Below are 11,464 nucleotides of genomic sequence, written 5' to 3' on the forward strand. Positions count from 1 at the left end.
TGAGGTACTCACTGAGCCCATAAATATAAAAAAATTTTAGAAAACATACCATATTTTTAGCCAATAAGTTCAGCATTTAGATGTGCCTTCATATATATTTTCAAGAATGCATTATGTATAAAATTGTAGTCTTCCTCTAGTAAGCTTGAGGTGAATAATTTAATGGTACAATGAAAAACTTAATCTTGAGAAACTGGTGTCTAACAAAGGAACAATTGTGTTTTGAGTTTAAATATGGAATTTATATTTCCTCAAGACATTATCATCTTTTCATAATTATCCTGTATATGATATTTATTCACAAGCCCACAGGGAAAAATATTCATAGGACAAGAAGTTAGGTTAAACACAAATTCCACAGAATCAAAATAAACCATATACTTCTAAAAGTACTGTTTTTGTTGGCATTTACATGTTCAAATGTCTACTTTTAAGTCACAGCAGAAAGTACAAAATCCTAAAAGCGTCACCTTTTTTTGAACATTAGATATTTTGCTGAACTTTGAGGGTTATATTTATAAAGATGAACATAGATTGAACAACACTACCAATGCATTTTTGTCACCTTGCATAGGCATAGCCTTAAATAATTGGCTTTTAATCGATATTTGTTATATATATGAACTAACAATGCACAGAATATGTGTTTGTGGGTAAAATATAAGCAAAAGAGAGGGAGTGTATGTATAGAGGGAATGCAGTTAAGAGAAGGCTCGAAGTAGACTGGTTCCAGTTAAGTGATGTTTTAAATCCAATTTCAAAAGACATTTCCAATAGAGCTTTGTGCCACACTGAACTTGAAAAGATGGTTTTACCAATTTTGTGGCATTTGGGTGGTCATTGTTATAAAACTATGTTCTACAGAAACTACACATATGTTTATATCAGGGATTACTAATTAACCAAAATATACCTGTGCCCCTTCCCTAATAATAGAATGCCCAAGTTTTAAAATGGTTGTACAGATAGACTAAATTTCTAGCCTCTTTTTCAGCTTGGTGCGGCCATGTGATCAAGTTCTGGATATGAGTCGATGTTAAGGTATGTCACTCCCCAGGTATGTCACTCCCCACTTCCAAGAATGAACATGTGCTCTTCTGGCCCTTTTTCTTCTTCTTGCTGGCTGGCTGGAAGAGAGACTGAAGCCACATATTGAGCATGCAGAGATACCCTGACAGCTCTGGGTGCTGTCCTTCTGGTCTGTGTTATGTGAAAAAGAAAGAAACGATTTTGCCTAACACCACTATATTCTAGGATCTCTTTGTTATAGCATCATAGTCTATTCCTTATTATTACATTTTTCAGATACGTTTTAAGCTTGAATTAGTAAAAGTAGGAAATCAATAAACATTTATAAAAATGATGAATCCACTCAAATCTGTATATTTACTTGATATATACTGTAAGGCCTGCAGAATTTTCAACAAAACAATTCTTAAATATAAACAATAAATTAAGAAGAGTTATAAGCTATACCAGGAACAAGAGGAGAAAAAACAAAAATAAAAGAAGTTATAAAAACTCCTGGGCTTCCCTGGTGGTGCAGTGGTTGAGAGTCCGCCTGCCGATGCAGGGGACACGGGTTCGTGCCCCAGTCCGGGGAAGATCCCACATGCCACGGAGCGGCTGGGCCCGTGAGCCATGGCCACTGAGCCTGCGCGTCCGGAGCCTGTGCTCCGCAACGGGAGAGGCCACAACAGTGAGAGGCCCGGGTACCGCAAAAAAACAAAAAACAAAAAACAAAAAACAAAAAAAAAAAAAAAAAAAAACAAAAAACTCCTGTGGTCTACTTAGTTATATCAAAATTTACAATATCCTATTTCAGATAATGGGAATTCATAGACAAATATATAACACCCTTTTTCTGTGTTCCTTTACGTCATGGTCAGTCAGTTGTAGCCACAAGAGGGGACACAGAAGAAGCACAGGAAAACAAAGTTTATTATACTCCAGGTCCTAGAAAGGGGGTCACAGAAGAAGCATCATGTTTTGGTCAGGTGGTAGAAGACAGGAGCAAGGGAAGAGCTTAGGCCAAGGCCTTTATCAGCGTTTCTGCAGGAAAGGCAAGGCGGGGCAGGGTAAACAGCTTAGGACTGGGTAATTTGAATAATTCTGTTAGCCTTTGGTGGGCAGTCTCTAGTTGTCTTGTACTTGGCCATGGGATGAGTTAAGGAAGAGGAAAATTGCCTTCTGGAGTGTATGGGCCAGAGAGGAGGTATGGCTCTGGATTGGTTAGTTTGCAGATCAAGGCATGCTCCCATTTGAGTCCTTTGCTATCTTTAAGAACTGGCTAGCCTGTAGAGGAGCAGTCTCTCCACAGCTAGAAAGGTTTTGAGGTTTTTTTATTTTTATTATTAAAGCAATGTTATGTTGGCTGAACTGTAAAGCAGAAAGGTACTCCATATATTCTGGAATACATCTGCAGTAAGAGGTCTCACCTCAGGTTTTTTTTTTTTTTTTTTTTTAATTGAAATATGGTTGACCAGAAAGGGTTTTTTTGTTTTTTTGTGGTTTTTTTTTTTTTTGCGGTACGCGGGCCTCTCACTGCTGTGGCCTCTCCCGCTGCGGAGCACAGGCTCCGGACGCGCAGGCTCAGCGGCCATGGCTCACAGGCCCAGCCACTCCGCGGCATGTGGGATCTTCCTGGACCAGGGCACGAACCCGTGTCCCCCGCATCGGCAGGCGGACTCTCAACCACTGCGCCACCAGGGAAGGCCCAGAAAGGTTTTTTTAAGATGTTAAAGCATCATGGGAAAATAAAAAATATATACAGTATAACCCCACATTTTAGCTAGCTTTGTTTTGTCTCATTCAGTGCCCGTTAAAAACATTTCTAGGGGTTTTGGTTGACTGTCTAAGCTAGAACTACATCTAACATGCAGCAGGATGCAAGCCTTACCACAATACAAAGATAAAATAAAACCAAAAATATATCAATTCATCATTTTATAATTAGAAATACAGATAAAAATGATAGTAAATACATTTACTTAGATTTAATTTTAGATTATTTCAAAAGTTCAACTATTTTTTTTTTAATCTCAAGGCCAATTTTTATGTCCAACTTTCTTTTTTTTCCTGTACTTTCAACAGAGGGTAATAGTGTCTCTCCTTGGGGCATTTAGAAATGGCAGTGGAGGTTGGGGGAAGGGCATTTGGGGTTGCATGTGGAGATGCAACTCCTATTTAGTGCCCAAGAAGTGTGGAGTTCTAAACACCATGCAGTGCACTGGACAGTCCTCTACAAAAACAACAACAACAACAACAAAAAACTGTCCAGCCCAAGGTGCTAATAGCATCTTTGTTGAAAATCACTTACCTGTAACATATATACCTTATATTCTTTTTTACCCAATACTAAGCACAAAAATTTCAGTGCCGGAAATCAAATGTTTATGAACGTGGTTTTAAAGAAAGCACCTTAAGAATTCAAACCAGCTTTTAACATTAGCATGCTTATCCAGATACAGAAAGAATGATACTTATGACACTTTTTCTGTACAGAGAAATCACTTGGGACCTTTAGAAAAAGGAATAAAACGTCCCTTTATTTAGTAGTTTATCAAGAGAGAAAAATATGATTAAATTAGTTCTGCAAGTGTATATGTTACATGTATCATAAGTACACATAAAACACAGTTACATGTATAGATAATACATTTAAATAAATAGATGTACACAAAAATATAATAAAAACCCATAGACAGATTAGGTACAGAGAGATAGATAAATAGATGATGGATGGATGGATGGATGAACTAGTAAGTCATCTTATGCCTATTCCTGCTCATGCACAGACTGCAAAAGAAAGGGTTATTTTGCTGTTTTTTCAGTACATAGCCTATATAGTTTCAGTATATATGGGTACATACAGTTTCTCATATTGCCCTAGTTAAAATGCTCCACTAGATTGTTTTGTGTGTATATATACACACACACACACACACATATATATACACATACATGCACACACACAGATGTATATATATGTAGTTATTTTGAAATAAATTACATGAAACCAATTTTGAATAAAAAATGCCAAAGTACTACGGTACTATAGTCATATACACAAAGAGAGATAGAGTGACAGGTGAAGTACAAATATTTATATATGACAAAATATATAGCTATAAAACTAATTTATATAAATAACTTTAAATAAATATACATATAACATGCTATAATTTTAATTTAAAATATCTTGCTATCTTTTAATGGAGCAGAACAATCATTGTTTTCCTAAAACAGGCAAGTATAGTGCTGGTCCTTTTATACTATTATCTAAATTTAATCTTCACAATAATTTAGGAAGTGGAAATAATCCCATTTTAAAGTTGAGAAATTTGAAGCCCCACATAGTTAAATGACTTATGTATTCCATAATGGCAGAGACAAATTTTATATTTTTCTAGTGTATCATCAGTGCCTAATCATGCCTCATACATAATACTGTAGACATGCAATAAATTTTGAATGGATAGATGGACGTATAATAGTTCAAGGTTGGATAAGTAAATAACCTGGTTTTTTTTTCTAATGCCAAAATCAGAAACAATTTAAGAATTTCAAAATATCTAATTCAATATCCTTCAAAAAATAAAATGTAAAACATTCACCCTTTCAAATATTTGCATCCCTTCTAAAATGCAGAAGAGTCTGTCAGACACATCATTTAACAGCAATGTACAAAATAAGTCATTGCCTTTTACTGCCTTGCTTCATTCAAAGATTTAATGTACATTAGCTATATAAAACAGTAATAAAATGAAGGAATAACTAAAAATTAGAGTGTTTTACAAGATGAAAAAGGAGAAGTAGTCAAGTAGATGAACATACGATTGCTTATATTTCTAACACCAGGGTTGAATCTAATGAAAATTGTGAAGCCAAGTTTTTTCTTTTTATTTCCGAAGTTTACACTCTTGCATTGACCAGAGAGCCCTCAGGGTACCTCAATACTGACTCCCATAAAACTGTGCTACCCTCCTTCTTTTTTCTCTTCAGTGAAGAGAGCCACATCTTTATGGCACTAGGAGTTAAAAATGTAGATTTGGATCGCGAGTCCATCTTAAATTGCTGTGTGACATTTGGCAAGAAACCTTCCCTCACTGAGTTTCAAATGCCTTGAATGCAGAGTTAGGAGGTTTAAATTAGACCAAAGTTTCCCAAACTTACCTGATTATAAGAATAAACTGAGTCAATACTTTGTGTCCCTTATTAAGAATATAGATTCCTAAACTACCCTGGATATACTTGGGGGAAGGGGAGAATAGATTACAACTGTAAATTTCACTGATTTTTGATGCAGTTTCAGCATATTACCTTGACTTTAAGCCATACATATCCTCCTAAAGTAACCAGTTACTAAATGTTTTCATATCAGAAAAGGTAGCCTAAATATCATTCCTAAAAGATACATTGCAGGGCTTCCCTGGTGGCCCAGTGGTTGAGAGTCCGCCTGCTGATGCAGGAGACACGGGTTCGTGCCCCGGTCCGGGAAGATCCCACATGCCGCGGAGCGGCTGGGCCCGTGAGCCATGGCCGCTGAGCCTGCGCGTCCGGAGCCTGTGCTCCGCAACGGGAGAGGCCACAACAGTGAGAGGCCCACGTACCACAAAAAAAAAAAAAAACATTGCAAAGGCTTTCCTGGTATCTATTTCAGCCTCTTGGGGCTTTTTAATTTACTTTCTTTTTTCTCATATTCTGGATGGTTTATCTCAAGTAAACAGACATTGTTATACAAGGGAATTACTGACAAATGAAAATAGAAGTATATTAGAAATTCCTAATATCTATATTCTTTAAAATTACCACAACAATTAAACAACTAAACAATTAAGTAACTAAATCATTTCATTAAAAAGTATCTTTCATTTTAAAAAATGCTCCCAACTTTATGGAATAAATAAAATAGTCTTACCTAATCGTAATTCTCCAAAATTCCCACATCCAATTTTTTTTCCGACTCTAAAATTAGGTCCAACCATTAAAACTCCAGAGGATGAAGAACCAGTTCCTCGAGTGTTGTGTCCTGACCGACCACTAGGTCGTGCCATTCTATCATCTGATTTGTCCTTGTCTTTCTTTTTATTATCCATATCAAGTTTGCGGTACTCCACTTTGAATTCTTTAATCAAGACGACCACACTGAAATAGGGTATCGTGAGAATAGGTACATCACTAGGTAACTGTACCAGGTGGGTAATGTTAACATTCAAATTGCAGTAGGTAGTCAATTAACTGGTGCGTGTTCATCCCATTCGTAAAATTTTTCTCAGTTTTCTTTTCAGCAAAACATGTCTTCAAAATTATCTTTTCAATGATGTGAGCTGATATTGATAGTGACCTAGAATAGTAAGAAAAGAAAATCAGTCAACTTAGAGAATCAAAAAACATATGTTTGGGAAATTAATAACATAACCAAAGTTTATGCAATGGATTATTACTATTTGTTGATGCCCACTGAAATCAAACCTCAGTAGACTCTTAATCATTACCCTTTATTCCTATACTTTAATACCAAAGGGATCACAAAAACAAAACCAAACAAAGAAATCAGGGATTTGGTTACTTCTTAAAAATAAATAAAAGTAACAAAAATGTATTGAGAGGGACTTCCCTGGTGATCCAGTGGTAAAGAATCCGCCCTCCAACGCAGGGGACACGGGTTCAATCCCTGGTTGGGGAACTAATATCCTACATGCCGCAGGGCAACTAAGCCCACGTGCCACAGCTACTCAGCTCATACGCCTCAACAAGAGAGCCAGCATGCCGCAAACTACAGAGCCCACGCTCTCTGGAGCCGGTGCACCATAACTAGAGAGAGAAAACCCACACGCCGCAACTAGAGAGAGTCCTGCGCACCACAACGAAGAGCCCGTGTCACAACGAAAGGTCTCGCATGCCACAACTAAGACCCAACATGGCCAAAAAAAAAAGAAAAAAGAAAAATAAATAAAATCACTGTTTAAAAAAAAAAAAGGTATTGAGTGTTTCATAAGCCAATATACATTCACTAACCAAGTCCTTAGAACTTAGAATCATTTCAATTAAAAAATTCAATAATTTTCAAAGGCTTCAAATATACATTCTCATTTGATCTTCATTTATTCAAATATTTATTACCCATTAAGTATATATTATCCATAACTATATATGGGAATGGAACAATCATAACAAGGGTTGAAATAAATAGTATTTTCTGATCAGCTTTTAGCAACCCACCAAATATGCAATTATTCCTAACACCTAATCTATTTATAAAGTTTCTTATTATATTTCCCATACTCAATATTGCAGATGAAACTATAAGCATCTGTTTGGTATAAGTAAAATCGAATAATTTTTATATATACTGTTTGCTCTCTTTCCAGCTATAATACAGTAACTGATACTGAACTTCCCCTCTTGCTATAAATAATTATGAAACGGGACAAAACATATGAAGCGCCTGTTTTCAGGCACTGGATAATAGGCAGTGTAAGAGGAAATAGAAGGTGATTTCCACCTTCACCCAAGATCTCCAACTAGGGACAGTTTTCTGACTACAGCACAGGGAAATGGAGGCTCAGGCAGTGCACAGTGATCATAGATCAGAGTTTGGGACTGTTGAAACTAGTGGAATTTGCAGGACCTCACAGTACTAAAGGTGAGGCAGTTGTACAGTTTTAGGGATAGGAGGTGACAGGGCAGAAGCTAGGCTAGCAGACAAAGGCTACTATGGGGTTAAATAAAGAATGGAGATAATAAAGGCTGTGCAGTGCTAGAATATCTTAAAGTTCCTATCTAGTCATGGTGGAGGAACCTCATTAATATCCCAGAATTCAGCTGAAATGCCAGAAAGACCAAGTCTTTAGAATAAGGACCATACCCTAGAGTAAGGACTACTATACACTGGCCCAACTAAAGCCTAAACCCAAGCCTAGATAGGATTAAGAATACCTCCAATTACACTAACTACATTCCAGAACGAAACTTGACATACTTAAATAAACAGAGGAAAAAAACCTGCAAAAACAGACTTTCAACAATGTTGAATTCATAATGTCCAGACATGAAAATGAGCAGTAAATGTGACATGCAGCCAGGAAACAAAGCCATCAAAGGAAATAGACTCCAAGATGACCCTGATATTGATATTAGAAGACAGGACTTCAAAATTACTAAATAGCTGTTAAAGTCCTATTACATTAAAGAAAGAGACTGGAGGGCTTCCCTGGTGGCGCAGTGGTTGAGAGTCCGCCTGCCAGTGCAGGGGACACGGGTTCGTGCCCCGGTCCGGGAGGATCCCACATGCCGCGGAGCGGCTGGGCCCGTGAGCCATGGCCACTGAGCCTGCAGGTCCGGAGCCTGTACTCCGCGATGGGAGAGGCCACAACAGTGAGAGGCCCGCGTACTGCAAAAAAAAAAAAGAGAGACTGGAGCAGAAAAAAATATTTGAAGAAATAGTGGTTGAAAATTTCCCAAATTTACTGAAAAACATTAACCTACAAAATGAGGAAACTCAGCAATCCCATAAAGGATAGGTACAAAGAAAATTAAACCTAGGTACATCAAAGTGCAAAAACCCCAAAATAAAGGGAAAATCTTGAAAGCAGACAGAGAAAAACTACACGACATACAGGTGAACTTCTAACTTCTTATCAGAAACAATGGAGACCCAAAAGAAAATGGGAGAATACGTTCAAAGCAATGAAAGGAGGAAAAGAACTCTCAACCCAGAACATGACATCCAATAAAATTTAGTCTTTAAAACTGAAAGTGAAAGAAAGCCATTTTCAGACGAAGGAAGCTAAGAATTAGTCACCAGCACACTTGCACAACAAGAAATACTTTTTAAATAGTGCATTAGGCTTAATTAAATCACATGATACCAGATAGAAATCTGAAACTTCAAGAAGAAATGGGGAACAGTAGAAATGGGAAATGCATGTGTATTCATTGCCTTAAAAGATAAATTACTCTTTAAAGCACAAATAATTTCTTAGTGTCACTTATAACATATGTGGAAATAAAATATATGTATAACAGCAGAAATTGCAGGGGCAGGTAGTAAATGGAATTATATTATTTAAAGATTCTTATACTTGTTAAGAATGAAGTGGTTCAGTATTAATTTTAAGTAGCCCATGACAAGTTAAAAATGCATATTGTGATACTAGACCAAATACTAAAAATTAATTACAACACAAATATCTAAAAAGTTAACACAAGAAATAAAGTAGAATGACAAACATTTGATTAAAACAAAAGAAGAGAAATAAAAGAGATATGAGACAAAAAGGAAAACAGCAAGAAAATAGACTTAAAAACACACATATAATGAAAATGGATCATATTTTCCTAATAAAAGGCAAAAGGCTATATTAAAAAATCAAGATCCAACTATATGCTGTCTCTAAGAAACAACTTTAAATACAAAGACACAGATAGACTGAAAGTGAAAGAATAGAAAAAGAGGGCTTTCCTGGTGGCACAGCGGTTAGGAATCCTCCTGCCAATGCAGAGGACGTGGGTTCAAGGCCTGGTCTGGGAAGATCCCACATGCCGCGGAGCAACTCAGCCCCTGTGCCACAACTACTGAGCCTGTGCTCTGGAGCCTGCAAGCCACAACTACTGAGCCCATGCGCCACAACAACTGAAGCCCACACACCTAGAGCCCGTGCTCTGCAACGAGAAGCCACCACAATGAGAAGTCCATGCAGTGCAACAAAGAATAGCCCCCACTCACCACAACTAGAGAAAACCCGCGCACATCAATGAAGACCCAACGCAGCCAAAAATAAAATAAATAAAATAAATTTATTTTTAAAAAAAAGAATAGAAAAAGAGATACTATACAAACAGCAAGTATAATAAGCTTGAGAGACTATATTATCATACAAAGTAAACACCAAAACAAGGGAGTATCTCCAAAGATACAGAGGTCCACTTCATAATAACAAAAGTAATATCAATTCAACGGAGAGACATAAAAATCATAAAACTGACATAAAAATGAGCAAAATGAAGCAGACTTTAAAAAACAATGATTTGTTTGAAATGATTGTTTGAAAAAGACAATCATAGTTGAAATGTTAACACTGTTGTTTCAATAACTGATAAAGTAGAAGACAAAAATATCAGTATGTATACTGACACAGGAGATCTAGATAATACCATCAATTACCTTGAACTAACTGACATTTATAAAATACAATATCCTGAAGAAGAAAAACCATATGATCATCTCAATAGATGCAGAGAAAGCTTTCGACAAAATTCAACACCCATTTATGATAAAAACCCTGCAGAAAGTAGGCATAGAGGGAACTTTCCTCAACATAATAAAGGCCATATATGACAAACCCACAGCCAACATTGTCCTCAATGGTGAAAAACTGAAACCATTTCCACTAAGATCAGGAACAAGACAAGGCTGCCCACTCTCACCACTCTTATTCAACCTAGTTTTGGAAGTTTTAGCCACGGCAATCAGAGAAGAAAAGGAAATAAAAGGAATCCAAATTGGAAAAGAAGAAGTAAAACTGTTACTTTTTGCAGATGACATGATACTATACATAGAGAATCCTAAAGATGCTACCAGAAAACTACTAGAGCTAATCAATGAATTTGGTAAAGTAGCAGGATACAAAATTAATGCACAGAAATGTCTGGCATTCCTGTACACTAATGATGAAAAATCTGAAAATGAAATCAAGAAAACACTCCCATTTACCATTGCAACAAAAAGAATAAAATATCTAGGAATAAACCTACCTAAGGAGACAAAAGACCTATATGCAGAAAATTATAAGACACTGATGAAAGAAATTAAAGATGATACAAATAGATGGAGAGATATACCATGCTCCTGGATTGGAAGAATCAATATTGTGAAAATGACTCTACTACCCAAAGCAATCTACAGATTCAATGCAATCCCTATCAAACTACCACTGGCATTTTTCACAGAACTAGAACAAAAAATTTCAAAATTTGTTTGGAAAAACAAAAGACCCCGAATAGCCAAAGCAATCTTGAGAACAAAAAACGGAGCTGGAGGAATCAGGCTCCCTGATTTCAGACTATACTACAAAGCTACACTAATCAAGACAGTGTGGTACTGGCATAAAAACAGAAAGATAGATCAATGGAACAGGATAGAAAGCCCAGAGATAAACCCACGCACATATGTTCAACTTATCTTTGATAAAGGAGGCAGGAATGTACAGTGGAGAAAGGACAGCCTCTTCAATAAGTGGTGCTGGGAAAACTGGACAGGGACATGTAAAAGTATGAGATTAGATCATTCCCTAACACCATACACAAAAATAAGCTCAAAATGGATTAAAGACCTAAATGTAAGGCCAGACACTATCAAACTCTTAGAGGAAAACATAGGCAGAACACTCTATGACATAAATCACAGCAAGATCCTTTTGGACCCACCTCCTAGAGAAATGGAAATAAAAACAAAGATAAA

At 36.6% G+C, this 11,464-nt stretch overlaps 1 protein-coding gene across 6 annotated transcripts in view; it reads right to left on the reverse strand.

Moving 5' to 3' along the window:
* CSNK1G3 (casein kinase 1 gamma 3) overlaps nucleotides 1-6,098 on the reverse strand; it is a gene marked incomplete at both ends in the record, with an annotated part of 88,882 nt that extends 82,784 nt beyond the window's left edge. For all 6 annotated transcript variants that reach the window (XM_079703422.1, XM_079703420.1, XM_079703419.1 and 3 more), the window contains one exon: nucleotides 5,921-6,098. In XM_079703422.1, the coding sequence (XP_079559548.1) occupies nucleotides 5,921-6,098 (178 nt within the window). The remainder of the gene's footprint in view (nucleotides 1-5,920) is intronic.
* Nucleotides 6,099-11,464: the final 5,366 nt, after the last annotated feature.

The sequence above is a fragment of the Hyperoodon ampullatus genome, assembly GCF_949752795.1.
Source record: "Hyperoodon ampullatus genome assembly, chromosome: 4".
NCBI classification, from domain to species: domain Eukaryota; kingdom Metazoa; phylum Chordata; class Mammalia; order Artiodactyla; family Ziphiidae; genus Hyperoodon; species Hyperoodon ampullatus.